This window comes from Cygnus olor, chromosome 21 (genome assembly GCF_009769625.2).
Source record: "Cygnus olor isolate bCygOlo1 chromosome 21, bCygOlo1.pri.v2, whole genome shotgun sequence".
In the NCBI taxonomy this organism is placed as follows: Eukaryota; Metazoa; Chordata; class Aves; order Anseriformes; family Anatidae; genus Cygnus; species Cygnus olor.
This window is the reverse complement of record NC_049189.1, coordinates 7,611,388-7,638,426: the sequence shown is the minus strand read 5'-3', so window position 1 is coordinate 7,638,426 and position 27,039 is coordinate 7,611,388. Positions and strand designations below refer to the sequence as shown.

The following is a 27,039-nucleotide window of genomic DNA, read 5'->3' as shown; positions in this document are numbered from 1 at the left end:
TCTGCTGGAATGGGGGTTCGGAGGGGAGCTCGGCCTTCGGCCTGGGAACCGCGCCTGGGAGCCAGGGACGTCCTTGGTGTGCAGCTGGACACCTGGGCCTGAGAAAGCAAGGTTTCTTTAAAGAGAATTGGAAGCATCGTCACCTAGTGGCTGTGTCAGGGGGACGAGAGAAATGCACAGCATCTCTTGGTTCCCTGAAGTGCTGGTGTCCTACGCCCTTGGATGTCTCAATGATAGAAAAAGGGACTGATTTTTACCCAAAACAGAGCTCCTTTCTCTCGGAAGCTGCTCGTGCTGCGTGTCCTCCTCTCTTTCTTGTATTTGGCTAGGACTTTAGGCTTGTTCTTGCTACTCCTTAGGCAGACTGAAGCTTCCCCGGAACATCCCATTAACTGATTTTCACTACCTCTAAGTGCCTTTCCTCCACTTCTCCTCTAATTAATTAGTGCTATCCTCTTCACGCCTGCTGCAGAGGTATCTTTGCTACCTGGTACAATCTAGAAGAGCTTAGCAGCATCCACACGTCTCTTTCCTTTAGTCGTCACGGTAGACTTGCTCGAGGTAATTTGTGTTGAGCAGTAATCAACAGAAAGTGTCACCAAGCCAAGTCTGCATTTGCTTGTGTCTTATGGAATCCCTGCAGCTGTGTCCCCTCCCAGCTTCCCGTGTGCCCCAAGCATCCTCGCTTGCAGGGCAGTAGAAGATGCAGAAAAGTCCTTGCCTTAGTGGAAGCACTGCCCTGCAAGAGCTAAGACATCCCTCTTAGCAGCACGCTGTAGCCCCGAAATGCCAAAAAACGGCACATGCCAGCTACTGGGAAGGAAATGAACTCTGTCATTGTGATATGCCCGCTCAAGGCCCTGCTCTTTGGCCCAGGTGTCTATGAGGCGGTTTTGGAAATGAGTCCTGTTGTGTGACTCCGTTCTTTCTGGGTGCAATGTCCCCATAAGGCTTGCTTTTCAAGGCCCAGGAGAGTCTGCTGGGCACTGGCCTGGGTTCCCAGCCTGACCCACCTGCTGGGAATCAGGGAGGCTCGCTCGGTGTCTTGTCTTGGGTTTACGTGGACAGGTTCTGGTAGCGGGGGGCTGCAGGGGTGTCCTCTGCGAGGAGAATGCAGCAGCTGCCCCATGTTAGATAAGGGCCGGTTCCAGGAGGCTCCAGAGGGACCCGCTGCTGCCCAGAACTGAGACAAAAAGGATGATGTTTACGCCTGTGTGAGAGCCCACCTAAGAAAGGGAAAGCAACCTGCTGCACAGCAGCGTCTGGGTCAGGGAGGAGTGAGAAACCTCTCTGCAGCCCCCAAGGTGAGTGCAGCAGGAGGCAGGAGGTGCTCCAGGCTCACAGCAGCAGTTCCCCTGCGGCCTGTGGATGGAGAGGCCCCTGGTGGAGCAGGCTGTCCCCCTGCAGCCCATGGGTCCCACATGGAGCAGATCTCCACGCTGCAGCCCGCGGAGGAGCCCCCGGTGGAGCAGGTGGATGTGGCCTGGAGGAGGCCGCGGCCTGTGGAGAGCCCCCGCAGGAGCAGGCCCGGGCTGGAGCTGCAGCCATGGAGAGGAGCCCAAGCAGGAGCAGGGGGTCTGGGGGGAGCTGCCACCCGTGGGGGACCCAGGTTGAAGCAGTTTGCTCCTGACGGATGGACCCCGTGGTACGAAGCCCATATTGGAGCATTTCTTGAAGAGGTGCCGCCTGTGGGCAGCCCACGCAGGATCAGTTCGGGAAAGGACGGCATCCCGTGGGGAGGGACCCCACGCGGAGCAGGGGCAGAGAGGGATTATGAAGGAGCAGCCGGTGATGAAGTGTTCTGCACTGACCACAGGCCCTATTCCCCCGTTCCCCTGCGCTGCTCAGGGCGAGGAGGTGGAAGAGGGTGGATGGGGGGAAGGTGTTTTTGGTTTCTTTCCTTTGTTTCTCACTTCTCTAGCTTGCTAGTAATAGGCAATAAATTTTACAAATCTCCCTACTCTGAGTCTGTTTTGCCCATTACAATAATTGTTGAGCGATCTTCCTGTCCTTATCTCAACCCTTGAGCCCCTTCCATCGTATTTTCTCCCCCTTCCCTTTGAGGAGGGGCAGTGAGAGAGCGACTGAGGTGGAGCTCAGCTGCTCAGCTGAGTAAGACCACCACCACACAACCCCAGGGAACGGCTGGAGCTGGGGGTTGGTGATGTGATATCTGTCCCTGGTGCAGCAATAACCGGGCAGAAACGCAAGGTTTTTGCTTTCTCTCACAGTTGGGTTTTTATTTGCAGGTCACCGATGGCGGCACCATCAAGCAGAAGATCTTCACCTTTGATGCCATGTTTTCCACCAATTTCTCGCACATGGAGAATTACAGGAAGAGGGAGGATCTGGTCTACCAGTCCACGGTGCGGTAAGTTGTCCTCATGCTTTTGCCCTGCTCTAATGTCACCTCCTTCAATGTGCCAGCTGCTTTTTAAAGCCTTTTTTTTTTTTTTTTTTTTTTTGAAATTTTACCCCACTTTGGGGTGGTTGAGGGTATTAAGTCAATACTCGTCCTCTTTGGCCTTCCATGGGGATTTGTTGGCCCTGGTTGCTGTAATCAAGGGATTTTGCTAATGAGAATAATTGCATGCGCTGAGAAATCACCTCTATTTTTGCTGTGTTTGCTGCACTGCAATCGCTACAAATAAATTGTCATATTTTAATGCACTGTCGCCAAATATCCAGGGTCTGTCCCCACAGTCTGCCTGTCCCTGGGGGAAAAAGACAACATTGGTGGAGAGTTCCAGAGGTGGAAATGAGCAGAGAAAAACAGGTCTGGAAAAAAAATAATATATATATATAGCAGGCAGCATGAAAGCTCGTCTTTGCATTTCTTCCAAGTATGAAGTCACTTGCAGGAGTGTCAGCTTTATTACTAATTACACACTTGCTTTATTGCTGGTGTTATAAAAACAAAACTGGAGCTTGAAAAAAAGTGTCAGGGGGAGACTTAATTTAAGCCAAAAAGGCTGGGGCGAAGTATTTATTTTCACAATTTTTTGTCTCTGTTTCCTTTTTAAATTAGAATTTGCTAATCGTATTTCAAAGCTAATTTTCCCCAGTGCCGGGTAATAAAGTCCCTGTGTGTGATGGGGAAAATACAGTTGTTTCCTCGAGGCAACACGGTGCTTCATGCCTGCGAAAGTCCACGATACGGTTTGGAAAGGGTTTGACATGGTTCATCCCTTGGATGAGCATGCATGCCCAGCTGTGTGCAAGAATTATATTCTTTCTAATTTTTTCAATTTGAATTTTTTTAATTTTTTTCCTGTTTTTTTTTTTCTGTTATATTTGGAACTTTGTCATAAGTAGGAGTAAGTGCATTAGATGGCTGCATGGGAATAAATGTGAATATAGAGTGGAAAGTAAGCAGGAAAGCAGGGCTGGAGATGAGATGGTCAGAGGAGGCTCAGGAGCTGCTCAAAGGATGCTCAGGAGATGCACAGGGGTTGCTCGGAGGGATGCTGAGGAAATGCTCAGAGGATGCTCAGGAGGCTCAGAGGATGATGCTCTGAGGTTGCTCAGGGGGATGTTCAGGGGTGCAAACAAGTTGCTAAAGATGTAAGGAGGTTGCTCAGGGGATGTCCAGGAGATGCTCAGAGCATGCTCAGGGGATGCTCCACTCCTCAAGTTTTGCTTCCCCACGTAGCACAGGCTGTGCTGAGCCGCTCAGTTGGTTGTTGTGCAAATTTCTGACATGACTAATTACTGTTGGAGGACGTTTCAGGGGCTTCGCTAATGGATTACATATTCCCAAATTCGACAACCTTGTTTTCCTGCTGTAAAACCAGCACTTCTGCCCAGCTCTGGATTTAACCACTGCTGTCCTGCAGGGCAGGGAGTTAAACCAGAGCAAAACATCCCCACACACGGAGCAAGACCCCGACTACATGCATCCCAAGAGCTGTCCCACGGGGGTGAGGGTGTGCTGAAGTCACCTGCTTTTGGGCACGTCGCACCTAGCAGCCTGCAAAACAGCCTGCTGTCTTTATGGCTCAGAAACCTCCTTTTTTTTTTTTTTTCCTCTCTCTTTCCACGTATTGTAGAACTAATAGAATTTGTGAGCAGAAAATTTTGCTGCCCTAGGACCGAGCACTTAAAAGCATCGGTAATTGTCGGTGCGGTGCTTGCGAATTGTCTGAATTACCATGCAGCCCAGGATGTTTGCACTAAAAGTATTTGCACTTGGTTGCCTTTTTCAGAGGAAAACAGCAACATGCCTCGTGCCCAGGGGGAGAGGAGCTGTTCCTCGGAGGGTATGAAAAGAGCCCATTTTCTGAATCATTGGCTTGATGCTTTTTGGGAGGGTCAATCCCTGCCTCTTTCGGCTTTAGTGGCTGCTTCAGCAGCCTGTGACGTTGGTTTTTGAGTGTGTTTAGTGGCATTTCAGTGGTTTTTGGTAGCCTCCATCTGACTCGCTTTGCAGAGGGGTTGGTACCATGCAGGGGTGAGAGCTGAGGGGGATTTGCAGGGCCTTATTGGAGTTTAAGAGGCAATCTCCCTGGGGGATAAACAAGCCTATTTGGGGGCTCCCTGCTGATGGGGAAAGCAGGGACTCAGCGACGTTTCCCAGGAGCAAACAGCAAAAAAAAAAGTGCAAAAAACCAAAAAAAAATCAGTTCAGGATTGAGAGGGGACACGTGTCTTAGGGCTGTGGCTCTGCCAGCAGCGTGGCATCCCTGCTCACCTCCCAGCGGGCATCTGCACGGCTTCCCAGCCTGGCTGCACGGTGCAATGGGGCAGCCCTGGGGCTTTGCAGGGCTGGAGCCCTTCTCTCTCGGACCACAGCTGCAGAAACCTCAACATGACCCAATCAGGACCGTTTCGCACCCAAATCTCCTTGCAACCTTGAAGGGCTCATCCGCTGCAGCAAGAAGCAGACACTGTGACGGGGCAGCCCAGCTGCAGCCTCTCTGTCTCAGCAGAGCCCAAAATCGCCCCGACCGCGTCTCCCTTTCCTCTTCTCTGCTAACAAAGCGCGCGTGCGTGGGTAATTAGAGGCTGCAACAGATGGCGGAGGCTTAGTTGAGAGCGACGCGTCCATTAAAAGGCGCTGCCAAGCGACTGCTCGCGTTGGCGGGGCTTGTTTGCGCTAGCAGGGCTTTCACACGGCGAGGAGGCGTGGGAGGCCAGCCAGGGGCTTTCGGCAAGGAGCCACCGAATTTTGCTTGCCGCCGTGTTTCCCCCTCAGCTGGGGAAGCCCCGCAAGGTGCACACCTGAGTGCTGTGGAAAATCCTTTTCTAGGGATAGAATTTTTTTTTTTTTTTGGAAAGCTGGGGGCAGCCGGATGATGTTTTGGCATGGCTATGACTCTGGGAGGATGCTTGGTGGCTACATCCTAATTTCCATGGCCGGGCAGCTCCTTTGCAGCCGGCTGGAGCATTACCACCTCAACTGCATTCCCGCGTCTCTTCCTCTCCTTTTTTTTAAATACATATAAAAATCTAGATACCATATAGATCAAAGCATGCCCTGCACAGGAACACGTTTGCTCAGAGTTTGTGCTTTTGATACTTTTTATTCGCCGTTCTTTTCTACAGCTAGAAGGGTCCGTAGGATCCGAGCCTTTAACGTTGGCGTTTCACGGGTGTTTAATGTCCGCAGTTCGCAGGTTTTTGCTCTCAGCGGTGCCTTTACCTCCTGCGTGCTTCTCCTTTCACAAATGCCATTACTTACCCTCCCGAGGAGCTGTCAGTGCCGGTAAACTCCAGCTGCTAAACCGCATTACACAGCTCGCTCCTGAAGCCTTTGCAGTTATTAATAGTTTATTGATCCGCGGCTCATTGCTGCTGAAAAGCAACACCGTCAGCGGGATGCTCCCTCCTGCCGTGGATGGGGTCAGCCGGGGTGGAGGCTGGCAGTGAGTCCCCTCTCTCCTCCCCAGCCTCCCCGAGGTTCGCATTTCGGACAACGGCCCCTACGAGTGTCACGTGGGGATTTATGACCGAGCCACGCGGGAGAAAGTGGTCCTGGCATCCGGTAACATATTCCTCAACGTGATGGGTGAGTGCGGCGCTGCTGCTGCTGCGAGGGTGGTGGTGATGTGGTGATGATGGTGAGGATCACAGAAACATAGAATCATTAAGGTCAGAAAAGACCTCCAAGATCATCTGGTCCAACCATCCCCTACCACCAATGTCACCCACTAAACCGTGTCCCTAAGCACCACGTCCAAACTTTCCTTGAACACCCCCAGGAATGGTGACTCCACCACCTCCCTGGGCAACCCGGTCCAATGCCTGACTGCTCTTTCTGAGAAGAAATGTCTCCTCATTTCCAACCTGAACCCCCCCTGGCACAACTTGAGGCCATTCCCTCTAGTCCTATCACTAGTTACCTGTGAGAAGAGGCCGACCCCCAGCTCCCCACGCCTTCCTTTCAGGTAGTTGTAGAGAGCAATGTGGTCTCTCCTGAGCCTCCTCTTCTCCAGCCTAACCAACCCCAGTTCTCTCAGCTGCTCCTCACAGGACTTGTGTTCCAGGCCCTTCACGACAGTGGTGATGATGTGATGGTGATGGCGATGTGGTGGTGATGATGATGGGGTGGTGATCATAGAATCACAGAACCATTAAGGTTGGAAGCGACCTCCAAGATCATCTGGTCCAACCATCCCCCTACCACCACATCACCCACTAAACCCTGTCCCTAAGCACCACGTCCAACCTTTCCTTAAACACCCGCGGAAACAGTGACTCCACCACCTCCCTGGGCAACCTGTTCCATGATGATGCTGTGATGGCAATGACGATGTGGTGGTGATGACGATGTGATGGTGATGACAGTGTGTCAGTGATGGCAATGTGATGGTGATGATGATATGATGGTGATGATAAGTGATGATGATGATGATAAGTGATGGGTGAGTGAGCACCCAGCTGCTGGAAGAGGATGAAGGGGAACCATTGGAAGGTCTATGACCAATCCTCAAACCATCACCAAGGCATTTTAGTGATGGAGCAAGGGCTGACCTCCAGCTCACAGCTTCCCAGTTTACAACCCCAGGGATTTTCAGGGGGCTGGGGGGGGTGATGCTGGGGCTGGGGGGATACTGTGCTCACACCCCAGCTCTGCATCTGTGACGCAGCTCCACCGACGTCCATCTCGGTGATCGCCGCTGACACGCCAGCACCCTTCAGCCGCTACCAGGCGCAGAACTTCACCTTGGTGTGCGTGGTATCCGGCGGCAAGCCTGCCCCACTGGTGAGCCCATCACCTTTATTTTTAATATATAGATTTTTTTACATATATATATAACAGAAGTAATAGATCTGGAGGCAAAGCAAGGCACCTACCTGCCTGTTAGCCCCGTTGCATCCCTCTGCAGAGCCATGGGCTCCAACCCCAGGCACTGCTGCCCAAGGGATAGATGGCTGGCGGTGTCCCTGTGCGCTCACCGTCCCTTCTGTCCCCTCTGCAGGTGTACTTCAAGCGCGATGGGGAGCCCATCGAGGCCACCCCGCTGCCGGAGCCGCCGGCCGCAGCGGGGAGCTGGGCACCACGCAACCTCCTGCATCGTGACCTGGATGACACCAAGGTGCCCAAATCGCTGGCAGCGGCCGAAGGGGATGCGGGGGGTGGGCGGCCCCCCCAACACTGCTGAGCCCCCCCGGGGGCTGGCGGCCGAGCGGGGCCCCGCCACCGAAGCCATCCCCGAAACTGTGGTGAGCCGGGAGTTCCCGCGCTGGGTGCACGTGGCGGAGCCCATCTACTATTTCCGCCACACTCACGCGCCCGTGAGCGATGGCACGGTGGAGGCGCGGGCCACCCTCACCTGGACCCTCAACCCCCAAATCGACAACGAGGCGCTCTTCAGCTGCGAGGTGAAGCACCCGGCACTCTCCATGCCCATGCAGTCGGAGGTGACGCTCGGTAAGGGCAGTGGCCATGTTTGGAGGGATTTCTTGGCTTTTTTTTGGGGGGGGGGGCAGGGTGATTTATTGCAATTTTGCTTTTTTTCCCATTTATTGCAACTTTTGCAATTTTTGCATTTATAGCCTTTTTTTTTTTTGCATTTGGCATATTTGCTTTTTGCATTTATTGCTTTTCTCCACTTAGTTTTGCATTTCTTGCATTTTATATTTTTGTTTTTTTTACTTTTTGCTTTTTTTTACATTTCTTGCTTGCTAATTGGGAGCCCTCCCACCACCCCCTCACCTCCATTAAGGACCCCAGACTGCACGTAACAATTCAGAAATATATTAAAACTCCTGCACTGGGCATCATCCTGCCCTGCACACAAGTCCAGGACTGGCTTCAGCCCCAGCAGCTCCAATACCTGTAATGGCAAAGCTCACCCCACACTGTCCCCCACATCTGGTCGGGATCAGTTCCTCACCCCTTAAGATGCCTCCAGCCTGTGTGTCCCATCACCACCATCAATGCAGAGGTTTTGGACTGACCCAGCAGGTCTCCCATTAACCCCTTCATCATATATAAATAGTATGATAAATATATATATATGTGTGTATATCCCGAGTATGAGCTGGGCACCCAAAAAAAGGGCAATACAGGGGTGATGCTGTGCAACACAGAGGGTGGGGACTGGCGGACTGGTCTCTCCCCAGCACCAAAGTCATCAAGGTGAGCCCTGGATTTAGGCACAGGTACAGCCAAGAGCCCTTTCCCCAGCCCCAAGGCTGGCATGGGGAGGGGGGGGTCCCCCCTCTTTGCAAGGCTGTGTTTGGCATTTCATGCCCTTGGAGCTTTGTGACTGTCTCTCCAAGGCTACCTCATCCTGGGGACACTTTCCTGAGGTGTCCACCTCCATGCCCCTTGCATCAAACCAGCCCACCCCTGTTTTGGCTGGGAAGTACGTCCTTGGCCATCAATGCAGCCCATAGCAGCCATCTATCAAGCCTGCTGGCCCATTCGTTAGCCTGCAGGCTACGTGCCCCCTGTCCCTCAGTCATTTGGCCAGCCTGCAGTCTGTCCATCAAGTATCCAGCCTTCAGCCTCCTCACACCCCCCGCCATTGAGCAAACCCTCGTTAACCCCAGCCAGGGGCTGACGCCCCTTTTCTCCCTGTCCCTTTTTGTTGCAGTCGCTCCCAAGGGCCCGAAGATCACCATGACCCCAACTAGAGCCCGCGTTGGAGACACCGTTCGCATCTTGGTGCAGGGCTTCCAGGTCAGTGTCCCCACGCAGTGATGCCGTCCCCCATCCCCATGGGGTCACGGGGTCCCTGCATTCACACCAGCGCTTCAAGGGTGCGCTGTGGCCACCAAGCCGGGACAGGGGTGGCCTTGGCTCAAGGGTCACGGTCCCCATGCTGGTGTCCCCTGCGTGCAGAACGAAGTCTTCCCTGAGCCCCTCTTCACATGGACCCGTGTGGGGAGCCGGCTCCTGGATGGCAGCACCGAACACGCTGGGAAGGAGCTGGTGCTGGAGCGGGTACCGGCCGAGCTCAACGGTTCCATGTACCGCTGCACCGCGCAGAACCCCCTGGGCTCCACCGACACCCACACCCGCCTCATCGTCTTTGGTATGGCACCGCTGCCTCATCCCCTCCCTGCGTGCCCACTCCCCCGGTCCCTCCTAACCCACCTCTCTGCTGCTTCTCTCCATTAGAAAACCCAAATATCCCCCGTGGAACAGAGGACTCCAACGGTGAGTGGTGGCCAGAGGAGGGGGAACCCAAAACCAAGAGGTGCTGGCCCTGTCCCACTTGGAAGCCGAACATCAATTTGTGGCTCTGTAAACTCTTTTTCCCTTTTCTCCCCCTGCCTAGGTTCAGTTACCGGCCACCGCAGCTTCAGACTAGTTTTGGCACTCACCCTAACAGTGATCCTGGAGCTAACGTGAAGCTTTGCTCGCCTCTTCCTCCTCCTCTTCCTCTGTACGGCTCCACCTGGCATTTACACCTCTGTCAATCAGTTCTCTCTCTCTCTCTCTCCCTCTCTCTCTCCTATGTTATTTACAGTCTCAGTCTCTTTCTGTCTGTGTCTTGGCTTTCTCAGACAATTTAATTAAAAGGAAAAAAAAAAATCTGCCCTGGTAGAAGGCTGCGCTGAATGTTTTGCCTCCTGTGGGTAGAGGCTGGGAACTTGGCAAGCGTCCAGAGACTGCCTGGGGTACCCAGAACCTTACCGTGGGGCACCCAGGACCTCACCTTGGGGCTCCCAGGACCTTGCCTCGGGGCTCCCAGGACCTTGCATTGGGGTACCCAGGACCACCTTGGGGTACCCAGAACCACCTTGGGGTACCCAGGGACTGTGCAAGGTCTGACTGGTGGGGGGGAACACACAAAGCTTTCTGATGCTACAAATGCAAAGGCCCAATTTCCCTTGGAAAAGCAGCAGGGAACATCTCTCTCCCGCATTTATGCCACCCCCAGTGCACACACAGGCTGGCAGAAAGGAGGGTCCTGAGCCTACGCATTACCTATGCACTGAGCTGCTCCAGGTCTCAGCTCCAGGGTGAGTCCCAAAAAGCCAGCCCCGTGCTCCGCACCACCCTCCCAATACCAAACCAGCACCACGCAGGCGTTCGCTGCCCTGCGTTTTCCTCCGGGAACCATTAATCCTAGAGGATTAGCCAGCAGCCATGCGGTGCTTCAGCTTTCCAAAGCCCTGTACTAGTGCTAAGCGTTATTACTATTATTACTATTATGATTAATCATTATTAAGCAGATTCACTTCCTACCACTCACTGTTGCCAGTGATTTCCAAACCTCCAAGGAGCTGAATAAACACACAGCGGCTCAGGAGTTTCTTCCGATGCGCAAAAGCACCCAGCATTGTAATTTGGGCTGGAAGCGACACAGGGACAGGCTCACTCCTGAGCCCCCGGCTGGCTGGGATTTAGAAGGATTAGTGACTCCACTTCCATCCCGAAGCAAGGGGATCCGAGCATCTGAATCCTTTTGGGTGAGGAAGGATGCTGGCTGCCTTGATCCCCATCCCTCCAAACCAGCTGTCCCACTGCAACACAGGACTCCCTGCCCCAAAGGCTTTTGCTGCTCCAAACATGTCCTCTCCCTAGGTGAGATGGGAGCCTTTATGTTTTCGGGAATTCTTCATTATTATTTGCTTTCACCCCCGCACTGTGGACCAGGCAGCAGAGCCCCAGCGGAGCGGATGTTCCTCGCCAGGCCGGAGATGCACCAACCCCATTTGTGCTCCAGGGCCCTCATCCAAAAGTGGTTAAACAACCATTATGCCTGCTCTCTATGAAAACGGGGATTTACAGACACCCAAACCTCTGTTTAAATGCAAATGTGGCATTTTAGCCTGGAACCATGGACACGATGAGCATTAGGGAGGCATCACCCCCTCCCATAGCACCATCTCAGGAGTAATGTGACCTTTGGGGAAGGACCGATGAACTGGTGGGCTCAGCATCCTGCATCCCAAATCCACCCCTCCACCTGGGACTTGGCTCTTCCCCTGGTGATGCTGGCACAATTGTGGCAGGATATCTAGCACCGTGCAGAAAAGGATGGAGGTTTGGACCCTCTCATCACCAGGACAGCCCAAGCGATGACCAGGGATACACATGAGCCTCTCATTCGGGGCAGAGGTGCCGCCTGCTTTCACGATACCCCACCAAGCACAGGAGCAGCTCTCTCTTGGTCCAGACTCACCGGCCAGACGAGCAGAGGCGATGGACACAGAGTGGTGTCACCCCACCAGAGAAACCCCCCGTGCCACGTGGACACACAGCCTGGACCCTGCTGTCACCTCCTGCCCCCTCTTACCCTTCACCTGCTGCCTTCCTGCAGGGAATTACAGAGACACTCAGTTAAATCCCTGTCCCGTCCCACCCCCCTCGCCCCCCACCACACCCCCAGTTCTTTGAGGACCTGGCAGTGAATAATGCAGGAGGCTGCAGGGATACGGAGCTGCTCTGGTTGGTACATTATTGATGAGAGATGACAGATCCTTCGCTGACAATCTGCTTAAGAGATATGATTAGCTTGTAAAAAATTAATCGCACTTCTTAGGGATGATGCGAGCTGCAAACCCCAAGGAACAGCGTTATCAATGTTCCCTAATTTCAGGGGACTTTGAAAAGGTTTTAGCAAAATTTGGAGGCAGCAATTACATTCAATTAGAATCACAAGTGCCAAGACATCACCGCCGCTTGCAATGACCGTGTCCCCTGCTCCAGTGCAATCCCTGCACAGCACTCAGCCTTTCCAAGCCCCATAAAAACCCGCCAGCAATCAAAAAAAAAACCACCGCCATCCCAACACCCCTACATGCCCAAGGCTGGGTTTTTGGCAGTGCAGCCCTACATCTCAAGGATGTGCATCCAACTCTGGGAAGCCCCCAGCCTTTGGGGATATTGGATGGGGACATAAGGGCAGGAATACACGGACTCACCAGGGACTGGAAATACTGGTGGGAGCAGCAGCGGGCTTTGCTTGGTGCTTCCCCTGCCTCCATCCCATCATTACCAGGCCCGGTTACTTGCCTGGGTTCACAGGGCTGCTGACAAACGCATGCACAATTCATACAGCCCCGCACAAGAAGCCCTCTATGCAGAGCTCGGTGGCAACTAAAAACCACGGCAGCAAAAAGCCCCCAGGGACACGTAGCATACAGGTGGCCAGACTCTGCACAGTGCGTGGTGCCAATTAGCCGAGCCCCCAAATGCCTGCCCAGCCTCACGCCACACGCCACCCTGACCCCAGCAGCTTTAGATTTTGGGTCCCTGGGGCAATTTGGCACAAGATGGAGTGGGGCTGTTGAGTGTTTTTTGACAGGTCTTGCTTTGGCCCTGGGCTAGAGCTTGAGATGCGAGTGGGATGCATCAATGCTAGCACCTGCCCTGCACCAAGGTGTGGCTCTTTATCCAAATATCCTCGTTCCCCTGACCTTGTCTTTGCTGCCTTTCCCAGCACAAGGTGATACCTGCCCAAACACACCACCCCCTCCCTCCCATAAAAGGGGGTGCCAATGTCTGGGATGCACACAGGGGTCCCCACCAGCCAAGCCAGCACCCAGCACCCCTTCCTGGGATCTGGTCCAGCAGCACCTCTCTGGTTTGCTGCCACCCTCTTCCTATAAATATTTTGCTGTTTATCATGCGGTCCTCCACTGGCTGCACACAAAGACACAACAGCCCCCAAACCAAAGCCCCGCACAAAGGTGAGCAGTGTTGCACACTGCTGTTAGCTTATGAGCAATGAAACCCAGGTGCCAGCAAGCATGAGATCCCAGCGGAGCCTGTTTCCCCTTCTCTCAGCTAAGAGACTGACACCATTATATTCTGTGCCCACACCTCACATGGGAAGTTGTTTTAGCATCACCAGTGCTCGTTTCTCCAGCAAATCCCATCAGGTCAGGACCAAGCCAGCAGGGAGTGAAGCCCTGAATACAAGCAGGAGAACAGCAGCAGCCACATTTTGGCTGTTTGGTGTTTTTGTTTGTTTGTTTGTTTGTTGGGTTTTGGTTTTTGTTTGTTTGTTTGTTTGTTTTGCATTCAGAAGAGCTCGTGGTCTCCTCTCCCTCTCATTCCCCAGCTCAGCCTCTGGGATATGCAGCCCTCGCTGGGCCTTGTTCCTTTGCACATCTCTCAGCACGCAGAACTGTTCCCCTGGGGGAAAGGAAATTAATTTTTTCCCTTTGAATTCAGCCTGCTCAGCAGAGGCTGCTGTAGGATGCCATTCCCAGGGCGGCCCCAAGCCCCCTCCTTTCCTCCCCTCCCCCCGCCCCCACCATGGTACAGGCATGGGGACCTGGGGACATCAAGAAAGCGTCATTCCCCAAAATCTTCGAAATTCAGATGGAAATTGGTCACATTCCTGACTTCTTGGTCAGGGGGAGAAGGAAGCAGACGTGACATTGGCTGGCATCCACCGTGCCTCAGTTTCCACCACCACCACAGCCATCCCCACGTGCATCGCGAGGAGCCGCAACATGGTGATGCATCACTTCAAAGTGATGGCTCCCACCTCTCCAATTCCTTCCCCTCCCGATTTTTTTCCCTCATTCCAATGATTTTGTTTGCTTTCCAGGGTTCATCCTCCTTCCCCACCCCCACCCCCCAGCCTGCAGTTTCACTCCTGCCTCCACTGTAGCTTCATTTGCAGGAGTTTACCCTTCCCCAAGCCCACGGCTCCTCTCCCAATGGCTCTGCATTCACCTGCTGCTTCCAGGCTCACCACTGACAGAGCTCGGTGCCTTTAGGGACACTTCCCATCACCCTTCGTTAGCGAGCATGCTGCACGCAAAGGTTGCCAAATTAGTCACTCAGTGGCACAAAGCAGCTGCTCAGTGTCAGACCAAAGGTCTGCCTGGCACAGGGCTGCCTTCTCCCTCCCTTCCCCGTGCTCAGGTTCCTCCTGGTTTCACCCATCCAGAGGGGAAAGCAGGGAAGAAGGACCTTCCCTGGACCAAGCGAAGTGTTTTCCCCTTCCAATGCCTGGCCAGTATTAAATAGCAAAAACCAACAGAGCAGGGTGTTGTCCCCAGGCTGCTCAGAGGAGATACCTTTCTTCCTTCCGCCTTTGTGCTTCCGCAAGCTTGTCTCTGAGCCTCTCTGTTTGCCAGGCTAATAAAGCCAGCTCTGTGTCACCAGCTCCCTGCTGGCTGCACTCGAGCCCAGCCCAGCCCACCTTACTCAAACATATAAAGCTTACATGCCAGCTCCTGCCAGCCCGCCCGCTCAAAGTCACCTTGCCCCAAACTCCCGGCTGAGCGTGTTCCTGCTCTGCTGGGGGCTCGGCAATCATTAATCGGATTCTCTGCATTCCCCAGCGCCTGCCCTGGTATGGAAAAATGAGCCAGCGGGTAACCGTGCCCTGGCAGTCCGACATGCAGCTGGCCGGCAAGCTGGTCCTCTCTGCCGCCGCACTGCTCCTGCTGACTTTGGCGTACAGGTTTTACAAATCCCGCTCGGCCCCCAGCAGCCCCGGAGGCAGCACCCTGGCAGCCGACGCTTGCGGAGAGACGGAGAGAAGGGAAAACACTGCCCAAGATGGGGAGGTGGTGGCAAGTCTGCGGCGCAGGCAGGTTTTTGGTGGTGGGGCTTGGCAAGGTGGTGGCAATGCCCAAGTGAGTGCCTTGGAGCCGCGGAAAGTGCTGGATCGAAGAGATCAATGTCTGCCAGTGGGCAAGGAGGAGGAAAGAGGGGAGCCGGGAGGGCAGCCTACATTTTTCAGCAGTGGGGACCTGGCTGAAATGCTGAGTGGGGAGGAGGGCAGCAGGCACGGATGCGGCGTGCTCAGCCCATGCACTGAGCTTTCCACCCAGATGGGGGATGACAGAGGTGCCCAAAGCACAGAGCAGGATTTGGCCATCGGGGGCATGAGCCAGGAGGGGAGCAGGGGGGTGATCCAGACCCGTAGTATCACCTCAGACCTGGGGATAATGATAACAGCGAGCAACAAGAGGTCGGACACCTCCTACTCTTTCTCCTCGTTTGCGAAGATCCAGGTGGAAGAGAACTACATCACCGAGAGGAATGTGAAGGATGGGGCCAGACAGCTGTCCCCTGGCCTCAAAGGCAAAGTGTACGACTACTACGTCCAGTCCATCTCCCAGACGGTGTCAAAGAAAAGGTCTCTTCCCTATGCCCCTCTGGGAGAAGCCCTGAGCTGCAGCTCGGAGTATGTCAATGAAGAGCTGCAGAACTTGGAGCAGGACAACGAGGAGCTGCAGAGCTTGGAGCAAGTCAACAAAGAGCCGAAGAGCTTGGAGCACGTCAGTGAGGAGCTGCAGAGCACTGTCACCCCAGAACCTGACACCCAGTCCCAGCAACCAACCGTGGCAATGCAGGACCCCATCACTTCTCCCATAGTCCCATCACCTGCGGGGAGCTTGGAGGTTGCCACCAAGCCCCCAGCTCCCACTCGCAGTTTCAGCCGCAAGAACAGTGTCCTCCAGATTGCTGAAAACCCCCAGCTCCAGCTTCCCATGGAGGGCTTTGGTGCACCAGTGCCAGCCAACACACCACCAGCAAGCCCCCGGCTGGAGCTGGTGGCTGGCGCCAACTTCTTCCAAACGTCACCCCGTGCCCCGGACACCCTCCTGGATCTGGGGAACTGCTACGAGATCCTCTGCATGGCCAAGGCGAAGAAGCTCAGCCACCTCCAGGAGGCTGCCTACAAGGTCATGAGCGACAACTACCTGCAGGTGCTGAGGATGCCCTCCATCTATGGCCGCCTCAACGCCAGGGAGCGGGAGCTCATCCTCCAGCGGAGGATGAAGGGGAAGATGTGTGTCACCGTGGCAGACATCAGCACGCAGGAACCTGACCTCCACGCCAGCCGGCTCTGCTACTACGATGACAGAGGGGACCACTGGTATCACCTCTGCCACATGCCACCAGAGGCGGTCTCCCAAGGGTGTGCCATGTGTAGCATGTTCAACTACCTCTTCGTGGTGGCTGGCTGTGAGGGCTTGGGCCGTGCACAGAGACCCTCCAACCGTGTCTTCTGCTACGACCCCTTGACAAACATCTGGAGGGAGATCTGCCCCTTGAACCAAGCACGGCCGCACTGCAAGCTGGTGGCCCTGGATGGCTGTCTCTATGCCATCGGTGGGGAGTGCCTCTACACAGTGGAGCGATACGACCCCCGCCAGGACCGCTGGACCTTCACTGCCCCCTTGCCCCATGACACCTTCGCCGTGGCCCACACAGCCACAGTGTGTGACGGGGAGATCTACGTGACAGGGGGCACCTTGCGCTACGTGCTGCTGCGCTATGCTGCCCGCAGGGACAGCTGGATCGTCAGCCCGGCTGGCGGCAGCAAGGACAGGACAGCTGAGATGGTGAGCACCAACGGCTTCATCTACCGCTTCGACCTCAACCGCAGCATGGGCATCGGCGTCTACCGCTGCGGCGCCAAGGCCAAGCTGTGGTACGAGTGTGCCACCTACGCCATGCCCTACCCATCCTGCTTCCAGTGCGCTGCAGTCGGCGGCTTGGTCCACTGCATCGGCCGGCACTTCCATCTCCGCTTCTTGGCTGACCACATCTCGCCACGCTTCGGGACCAAGGAGCTGCAGCCCTTCCCCTCGCCCCGCGGCAGCCTGCTCCCTGCCGTCCTGGTGCTGCCACAGGGAGGGACGGAGCAGGTGCAGGTTTGAAGCATCCATGCTGAGGTCTCATGCAGCTTGGACCCGATGGGATGGTGAAAGCCAGGTAGCAGAAGCCACCAGCACGCGTTTACCTCCTAAATGCTGTTGATGCTGTTGGACCAACACTCTCAGGACAACGTCACCCTTAGCCACCATGACAGCATCCTGCCAATCCCTGTAAGTGGAAAGGGAGAAGACAGATTGCACTTAGACACTAACAAACCCAGCCTTAAGGACACAAGGAAGAGCAAAGCCGGAGCTGGGTGGACTCATTTGCTTGCAGGTATTTAAACACAGGTGTGCTTCCTCAAATACAAACAAACCCGGGCTCACTGCAGGCTGTGCGCTGCCCTGTAAGTAGCTGCTTTGCAGGCACCAGGTGTTTAGCATTGACCTGGACACCGAATGCACAGCGGGGGTTTAGGGTGTAGAAGTACAGCTGAGAGGTTTGGTCCTCATCGGCATCAAGCTGTCATTGAGCCTCACACCAGGGCAGGAGGCTGGGGACCAAAGCATCCCCAGAAGGTACCTCTCCTACCCTTGCCTTGTTACCCGTTACCTTATCCTCAGCCCGGAATAACATATAGATATATATTTACATGCACACAACGTAAATAGACAATATAGATTTATAGACAGCTGGTCTTAAATAAAATTAAAGCAAATGTTTGGTAAAATTAACCACAGGCTACTGTTGTGCATTGTTTAGAACCTAATGGGAACAAAGAGGCCGGTGCATGTTTTACATTGCTAATTGCTACACAAGCAACATCTCCAAGGAGGAACCCAAAAGCAAACCAGAGCCCTCACTGCGAGCAGCCAGTCCAGCATCAGGGCCTCTCATCCCCTTTTCCTGGGGTTTTATCGACCTTACTCCAATTACACCCCAGTGTCCTGCCAAAAGCCCACTTTGGGTAATTGCATTTTCTTCCCATAGCTGCTCGAGCCGTTAAGAGAAATGGCTCATCATCCGTCACGTTCATTGCTCCACACCACTGCTGCACACTCTCAGGCCCAGACGGACAAAAGCTGCTTCCGGACAGACAAACAGCTCCCATCCCCACATCCTTAGTCAAGCACGAACTCCGTAATGTGTGTGAAGCACTTAGAGATGAGGGATGGTGCTGGGCAGGCCCGTGGGGGCTGCTTTTTATGCCCTGCTGCTGATTGCAGCTTAGGTTAATGTTCTTTCAGAGTGCATTTTCTGGGTGCGAACGGGGAAGCATCCTCCATTTGTTTGGCTTTTCTCCCGAGGATTGTTGCTGCCTCGTTGCATTCCCTCCCTTTGCCATTGCGGTGAACAGCACAAATGGCACAATTAGGGTACAGGGCCCGCCACGGTCATTCATGGGTTTTATGGCCATGTGTTCCGGAATAGTTTCTGACCTGGTACCAAAAGCCATTAATCCACAGCTCAAAGTCAACAACCCCACAGAATGTATTTCTTCTTTCCGCACAGGCAAATGGCCTCAAAGGGCTTCCTGCAATGGTCGGTGGCATCGATGGGGACCTTCTCACCCATGTTAGGAGACCTTGGGAGGAAGCAAAGCCATGCTAATTAACCCCACCTCTGCACTTTTTTCGTTAGCCCACAACATATAGCACAATTCTTCTGGTGGTGGAGGGCGATGATGCGCCTCTCCCCTAAAATCTGTCATGGTCCTGGGGCACTAGGCACTTCCCCACCTGTCACCCTTGGGGTCATCTCATACACCCCACCAATGACGTGCTGGGGCTGTAGTATCCAGCATCCCAGCACCTCTCTGTGGGAAGGCTTGGGCTGGTAAGTTTGGGGAATGAAAAAACTCTTAATAATAATTATTATTACTTAGCTCCTTGATATTTGGTTACCTCCATAGCCCACGCTCCGAGCAGCAAGCCCAACACATGCCCACACATGCTGCAATATGTTTCTCCTTCTTCCCCAGCAAAACCCGGGTACTGGCCATGTCAACAGAGCAGCCCAGCCCCTTTGCATCCCCATTTTCTGCAACACCAGCCCCACCACATCCCCCAAAAGCCTGGCCTCGACCCCTTGGGCATCCCTACAGCAGCAGGCTTGGCACTGGGAAGTGAAGGCTGGGAGGCTCAGTGGAATGGAGGCAGCAGGAGCGCTTTGAGCTGATGGCTTTTATTTCAGCTCCAAAAAGCTTTGCTGGGACCCTGCCCTTCTCACAGGTCTCACCCATGATTTAACTCCTTGTTTCCAGGCTGCACAGCCCTGCACAGGTGAGTGTGCACACAGCGAATAAAAACAGAACAGCTTTTTCTCATTCCCCAGCACGCCCGTGAGAGATTAATAGCTCTGACCGTGGGGGCCAGGCTCTCCCCCCACTCCTGCACTCTCCAATATTAACATGATTCGCCTGGGGAGGCATTTTGGAGATTGAAGGCACCGAGGACGTCCCGTACTGGAGCAGCGCTTGCTCTGCAGGGAAGGGCAAAGCTGGTTTTGGGCACAAAGCACGCAGCAATCCTGTGCTTGAGGGCAAAATGAATTTTGGCTGAGGTTAGGGGAAAGCAGCACTGAAGAAAGGGAAAAAGAACAAATGCAAGGCAATACTCAAACCCAGATGACTTTTTCTTTCATTGCAGCTTGCAACATCAAGATGTTATTTATTTTTGCTAATCAGATTGGCAAAGCACCTTTTTTTTGTTGTTGTTGGTTCACCCTTTCACAGGCACCAGCACCCATTACTGTCCTCATGTCCCCCAGACCAGCTCCCTTTATCTCCCAAAAGAAAAGCTGTTCCCTCCTAAGGCGGTGCAACTGCTAAAATGCACTGCTTTGCAACCAAATACAGCCCTTGCAATAAATTTTGTATTTTCTTCTAATCAGGAAGTTCCATTATCCACCCGCCACATTTATTTAGGCAATTACATAGTTTAATGTACGTTGATTCAGATTCTTAATTTTTACATTTTTGATTATGGTAGAAAACAGTGGATGACGCATTTCTTATTTACCAGGAGCTCTTTTTCCCTTTGCAATGTGTCGGGCTGCATTCAAATGGAAATTGGAAGTCAATTAAAGAAGTGCAAAACTAGCATTTTAAAATCTTTTTTATTAGTTAAACACAGCTACCTTCAACGTGTCAGCTACATCAGAGGGGAAAAAAAGCAAAAAGTGAAGAAGTGAGCTTATCCAGACATGTTTTGCATTTAAAACCAATGTAATACATGAAGGAAATATTAAGCATAGCAAGCTGCCAAATTAAGCATCTTGTTCATGACATGCAGGAGCAAGCATGTGTTGGTACCTGAGGTTGTTCAGAGGAGCCAAGTGGGATTTGAGGGCAGAGGAAGGGAAAGAGGCACCCTGGTGCCTGTGGCGAGGTGGCACCTCTCGGCCCCCACCCGTGGTTTCTCCTGCGTGCTGGGGGTTTCCTACATCGCTTTGGGAGATCTGTGCTGCCATGGGGAGAGCCTCCATGAACCATACAGAGCTGGGAGGGTCCTGTCCTCTACCATTTGCTTCTTCCACCCTTCCACTGAATTGCTCAAGCACCCCTCAGTGGAGAAGATGCTGGAGGAACCATCCTGAGCCTGATTTGCAACTGGGAAGGAGACAGCAGCTGCACCCAAGCTGTTCAACTGCATTTGGAAGCAGACATTAACAATCATAGAAACATAGAATCATTAAGGTTGGAAAAAACCTTCAAGATCATCTGGTCCAACCATCACCTTATTACCAGTATCACCCACTAAACCATGACCCTAAGCATCTCGTCCAACCTCTCCTTAAAAACCCCAGGGATGATGACACCTCCATGGGCAACCCGTCCCAATGCCTGACTGCTCTTTCTGAGAAGAAATGTCTCCTCATTTCCAACCTGAACCTCCCCTGGCACAACTTGAGGCCATTCCCGCTAGTCCTATCACTGGTTATCTGCGAGAAGAGGCCGACCCCCAGCTCCCCACACCTTCCCCTCAGGCAGTTGCAGAGAGCAATGAGGTCTCCCCTGAGCCTCCTCTTCTCCAGACCAAACAACCCCAGTTCCCTCAGCCGCTCCTCACAGGGCTTGTGTTCCAGGCCCTTCACCAGCTCCGTAGCCCTTCTCTGGACACGCTCCAGGGCCTCGATGTCCTTCTTGTAGTGAGGGCCCCAAAGCTGAACACAGCACTCGAGGTGCAGCCTGACCAGAGCAGAGCACAGGGGGACGATCACCTCCCTGGCCCTGCTGGCTGCACTACTCCTGACACAACCAGGATGCTGTCGGCCTTCTTGGCCACCTGGGCACACTGCTGGTTCATGCTCAGGTAAGCATCAACCAACACCCCCAGAGCCTTTTCCTCTGCACAGCTTTCCAGCCACTCTGCCCCAAGCCTGTAGCGCTGCATGGGGTTGTTGTGGTCCGAGTGCAGGACCCAGCACTTGGCCATGTTGAACCTCATCCCGTGGCCTCTGCCCATTGACCCATCCTGTCCAGGTCCCTCTGCAGGGCCTTCCTGCCCTCCAGCACATCGACACTTCCCCCCAGCTTGGTGTCATCTGCAAACTTACTGAGGGTGCACTCAATTCCCTCATCCAAGTCATCAATAAAGATATTAAAGAGAATGAACCCTAATATCGACCCCTGGGGAACACCACTGGTGACCAGCTGGATTTCACTCCGTTCACCACCACTCTCTGGGCCTGGCCACCCAGCCAGTTTTTAACCCAGCAGAGTGTGCCTGTCCCAGCCATGGGCTGCCAGCTTCTCCAGGAGAATACTGGGGGAAACTGTGTCAAAGGCCTTGCTGAAGTCTAGGCAGACTACACCAACAGCCTTTCCCTCATCCACCAGGAGGCTGAGTACCCCGAGGATAAGTGGTCTGGCTAGTAAAGACAGATGCAAAGAAAGCGTTAAGAACCTCAGCCTTTTCCTTATCTTCAGTAGTCATGATCCCCCCTGCATCCAGTAAAGGATGGAGATTCTCCTTGGCCCTCCTCTTGCCATTAATATATTTATTAAAACTTTTTTTGTTATCCTTGACCATAATAGTGACCAGGCTGAGCTTGTACTGGGCTTTGGCCTTCCTGATTTTTTCTCTGCATATGCTGGCAACTTCCTTGTACTCTTCCCGAGTTGCCTGCCCCTTCTTCCACTGGACATAAACTCTCTTTTTTTCCTGGACACTTAGCAAAAGTTCACATTTCAGCCATACCAGTCTTCTTCCCCGACAGCTCATCTTACAGCACACGGGGACAGCCTGCTCCTGTGCCTTGAAGACTTCTTGAATGTCCAGCCTTCCTGGACCCCTCTGCCCTTCAGGACTGGCTCCCAAGGGACCCTCCCTACCAGTGTCCTGAACAATTCAAAGTCTGCCCTCCCGAAGTCCAAGGTAGCAGGTTTACTGAGCCCCCTCCTGACTTCACCAAGAATACAGAACTCTACCATTTCATGCTCGCTCTGCCCAAGACAACTCCCTACCACCACATCTCCCACCAGTCCTTTTCTGTTCATGACCTGGACCCATCCTGCTGCATGGCACCCAAGGGACACTCGATGGCCTCTTGCATGCCCCGCAAGGTTCACAGGCTGCATCCAGCTCCCGCAGGAAGGCAGAGAAACCAGGGGAGAGCTCAGGGATTTGGGAGCTGCTCAGTGGGAGCAGCCACCCTGTCGCCGCAGACCTCACCCCAAATTTACCCACCGAAGTTGCAAGATGGGAATAGAGCCTCGCGAGCAGAAGCGGAGCTCCCAGCACACTGGGAATGCCAGCCAGCTCCTCGCGAGTGCGGAGAGGTTGGCGGTAATGAAAGATGCTATCAGGGGAGCAGGCGGCCAGCCAGACAAACATAATTAGAGGCATTTGCGGACGACGAACCTCGGCGAGAACGGGGAGGGGACGGAGCTGGGGGAATGGAGCACATCCCCTTGCCATCATTTGGGAAAAAACACGGTCATTTGGAGGCTGGCCAAGCTGGAATAACAGCCTGGTGAACGAATATTTAATTAAAATCTGCGCGGCGTTTGAAGGGAGAAGGGCTCCAAGTGAATAAGCGTGGCGATAAAATATGCATAGGCTCCAGCAGAAGTTCTCCCTCCCTAACACAAGCTTTTGCTTAAAGCATTGATGGCTTTTTATTCACAAGCTGCAGTGAGGAGGGAATGTTTGCCAGCCACTATTTCAATCCTGCAGGGAGTTTTTTCCAGGGGTTATAGCCATGCTATAGTTTAGGATGTGTCAGTGCTGGCATCATAAACACAGATTAGAAATGCTATAAAAGGAAAAAAAATAAAATAAAATAAAACTTACACTCCTGGCTGGAGTTTACCATCCTGAAAGCTCAGGCCAAAGGCAAATTTTTTCTCCATTACTGAAACAAAATCAGTAAGGCTGGTTTTTACTTACAGAAAGCCCAAAGTGGGGGGTGGGGAGAAGGGAAAACCAAAGCTGCAGAAGGGGGAACGGGATGGTTATATAAGGCAAGAGAGGCAGGCAGGGGTAAGGGCTGTTGAAAGTAGCCCCAAGTCCCCTACGGGGGCCAACAATGGGGTCAAACCCCATACTCAGAGACAACCTGGAGGGATGCTCTCTCTCACATATCTAGCTAGACAACACCACATTTAGTATTATACCAGCTATTTTGGTTCACCACTCTCCTACAATGCCCTGGGCACAGGTGCTTTTGGGACAAAAACCTCCATGCCGGGTCACTGCCCCAGATGTCTCAGTTCCCATCAAAACAAGTAACTTTTTCATTAGTCACTGTTTTTTGATAGGAGGATTTTTGGTGATGTCAAGTTGCTTTGAAACAGCGTCATTTGCTCAGCTAGCACCTTCCAAGTGCCACGATCGGCTTTTTCTTTAATTCCCCAGAAAAATGCCTTTTTTCCCTGAAAACAGGGTTTGTGCCAGTGCCAGATCGGTGTGCAACCCTCAGAACTGATGAGGTTCAGATTTATCGAGGCCCATGCTAGCTTCCTAGCTTGCGGGGCGAGCAGCAGAGCATTGGCCATCAAGCGTCTCCCTGGCTTGATGCACCCACATTGACCAAATGCTGCCCACCGCAACAGCATCCCTTGCCCCTAAGAGCTCCTTTGCCCTGCAGAGAGAAGGAGGTTCCCTCCCCACTTAGCCCCGTTGGGAATGGTGGATGGGAGGACACAGGTGGTCCTGGATCCCACCCCAAGGAGTGGGTTTGCAGCCCGAGACCCTGCTGCTGCCCGTCATCCCACCAGCCCTGAGCATTACAGGAGCTTTGGCTGCAAGAGCCCGTCTTACCTTAGGTGCCTCTCGGGCAGGACCCCTGTGTCCTCCCAGCTTTGTTGTTGTTGTTGCTTTGTTTTGATTTCATTAAATCCCAGTTTAATTTATGATGTCCAACCAATGAAAAGCATCCCACTGTAAGCATCCTCCACATCAAGCCTCCTCTGCTTGTCAGAGCTAAGCATCCATCCCCTGAGTGCTCTGGGATGGCTTGAAGCTGGCCAAGAAGGATAAGCAGCAGATCCTGGACCAGCCCTGGGCTATTATTCCCCATTATAATCTCGTTTAATGCCACCGCCAAAGAGCGGACACTGCAGGGCCAGCCCCAGGCTGGGCATCCACCTGAACAGCAGACACCAATTGCTTTCCCCTTTACTGCACCCTCACCCTTCAGCTTCTCCAACACTGTGAAGCATGGCAGCCATGCATGGATGGAGCGGACAAGAGGATCCCAAGCAAGGGACTGTCTCATGCTCTCCAAAAATGTTTGGAAAAAGCAGCTTAGTTAACACTCCAAGGATGCTGTGGCCCCATCGCCACCTCCCTTCACATGTAGGGGTTGCTGGGGCTCCCCAGGGTTGTACAAAATCTAAAGGAGGTCAGCATGGAGCCAGTAGCAGAAATGCTCCCAGCCCGGCACTTCCCCAGGGACCAGGGCTCACCATCTCTTGCCCCTCCAGCTTCTGTCCCTTTCACCCCCAGGCATTTTGTAGCCCCAAGGAGGGGCTCTTTCAGGTCACCTCTGGACCCAGGGGAATTTCTCACCCCCTCCATCCTTCTCCCCTGTATTATCAGCTGGTGAGGCAGCGCAGCTGAGCTCCTACATGCCCGGACTGGCCACCGCTGATAAAGGGCTTAGGGCCAGTGCCAAGAGTGAGAGAGGCTCCAAGAGGGGTCCTGGGGGGACCAAGCTGGCTCCAACCCAGTGCAGTCCCCCTTTGTACCAACGAGTTCAACAAATCCCATATTAACTAGCACTGCAGGCAGCAGGTGAGCAGCCCCAGCACGCTGCTGGTGTGCTCTTGCATGCCACCAGCAAGGGCTGTGGGAAGAGAATGCAATTGTGTTCCCCCCATCATTGTCTAGCTGCTCTGCAGGGAGCTGTTTGCTCCCTTGCAAAGCAGCTGAACCCTAGGAAGGTTCACAGTGCTTTTGCTCCCCAGTGCTACTGTGTCCCCCCTCAGACTATCAGACAGGGGTCTTGGTGCTGGAGCAGAGCATCTGCATCAGCACCCCAAGGACTTCGCCCATCGCTACCCAGGCATCTTGCAGAAGCCACCCCTACAGAGCACTAAGAACATGTTCCAACCCACCACTGTAGGATCTACCTGATCCAAAACAACAGCATTAGCAGAACGGCAGCTGTAATTAACTGGGAAATTTGTCGGGGATAGGAATGGTGGGATCGATAACTTATCGTGTGGTTAGGGGTGCTGCCAGCCTGCAGGAGTTCCCAGGGGATTCCCCTCCCTTCCCAACAGCGGACATTTCAAGAGCGCTTCCTATTCTGGCAGAGGGAAGAAGAATGCTGGAGGATGTGGCAGAGGGCTTGCCTTTATCTCAGGGGGTCACCAGCCCCCACACCATGCCTATTGATACCAACAGTGGCTAAGAAAGCAGCTGGAGATCTTGATGCTGAAACCAAAGGGAAGAAAAAAAAAAAAGTGGAGCAGAACAGCTGGATGCTGTGGCGAAGCTGCCTCCTTGCTGGGGAGGCTCAAGAGCTAAATGCTGCCAGAGGTAGAGGCTGAGCTGCTCCCACAGAGGATGCTGGCGGCAGCAGAGCTTGGAGCCACACAGCCTATGCAGGGGTGAGCTGTGCACAGCCCAGGAGGATGGGAATTAGCATCCTTATACGATGGAGGAAACAGGGAAAGCAGGTTTTTCCCAGAAAATACTAACCTAAGGGAGAGAGGCTCCCTGGTACTGTGCTGGATGAAAGGTATTTCTGCCCCCAGCTGAGATTTCTGATCCAAACCAGAGCAGGAAAACCCCTGATAGCTGATGCTGTGGCAGCAAGCGCCCAAAATCACGCTAGGCACCCAGGATTGGGTAGGGCAGAAATAGTAGCCGGCATTTCCCATAGTCCAGTGGATGCCACAACCCCCACAAGAGCCTTTGGGGTGAGATACAAGGGGAATATGCAACTTTGCAGGATGGGGAAACTGCTCCCCGACTATGGAGCATTCCCCAAAAATGTTCTGTCTGCTCCGCCAGCAAAACAGGGACCTCATCCTGGCTGAGATCTGGCGGTGAGGGCGTTAAGTCTCTGCAGCGATGGATTTTCCCTGCCTGCCGTCGATAAACAGAGCAGCAATTACATTGCATTTCTCTGATGGCTACAGATCTTTAGAAAATAAACACAATAGCAGTTCACTGAGTATCAGTGACTCGCAAACACAATCCATAATTTCACTTGCGGCTGAGGCTTCCCGACTCTGTGACAGCTTTTTTTTTTGTTGCTGTTTTTTAAACCTTCAACAAAAAGGGATGGATTCTCTTTCAGTTTGCAGTGGTTTCAATTCCTCAGTTTCAGTAGGAGGCAACGGGATTTACACCCCCTTTGCTATAAGCAACACAAAAAACACTGGCAAAGTGGCTTTTTTATCTTTTTTTTTTTTCTTTTTTTTTTTTCTTACAGCCCATGGTAGAGAAACAATCAACCGTGAGCAAAATATTCACAGGGAGAATTAAAAGCCTCAGAAGGGATGCAGGTTTGCTTTTGGTTCCTGTTTGGCCACAATAGAGCCCCTTTTCTTCTTTTCTCCCCCTCAGAAGAGAAGAAATTTTACAAAAGTATCATTTCTGTCA

The 27,039-nt window shown here is 53.2% G+C and overlaps 2 protein-coding genes across 2 annotated transcripts; both read left to right on the top strand.

Annotated features, from left to right (window-relative positions):
• Positions 1 to 2,165: 2,165 nt before the first annotated feature.
• IGSF21 (immunoglobin superfamily member 21) lies at positions 2,166 to 11,073 on the top strand (the record flags this gene model as incomplete). The annotated part of the gene is given in 9 exon segments (XM_040534001.1): positions 2,166 to 2,371; positions 5,889 to 6,007; positions 7,089 to 7,204; positions 7,422 to 7,589; positions 7,591 to 7,873; positions 9,045 to 9,130; positions 9,293 to 9,485; positions 9,572 to 9,610; positions 9,732 to 11,073. Coding segments are annotated over 9 exon segments (1,284 nt in total), but the record flags the coding sequence as incomplete, so codon positions are not given.
• Positions 11,074 to 11,144: 71 nt separating this feature from the next.
• KLHDC7A (kelch domain containing 7A) lies at positions 11,145 to 17,681 on the top strand. The gene is made up of 2 exons (XM_040533964.1): positions 11,145 to 13,869; positions 14,707 to 17,681. The coding sequence occupies exons 1-2, from the start codon at positions 13,867 to 13,869 to the stop codon at positions 17,038 to 17,040; spliced, it is 2,337 nt and encodes a 778-aa protein (XP_040389898.1). The 5' UTR covers positions 11,145 to 13,866; the 3' UTR covers positions 17,041 to 17,681.
• Positions 17,682 to 27,039: the final 9,358 nt, after the last annotated feature.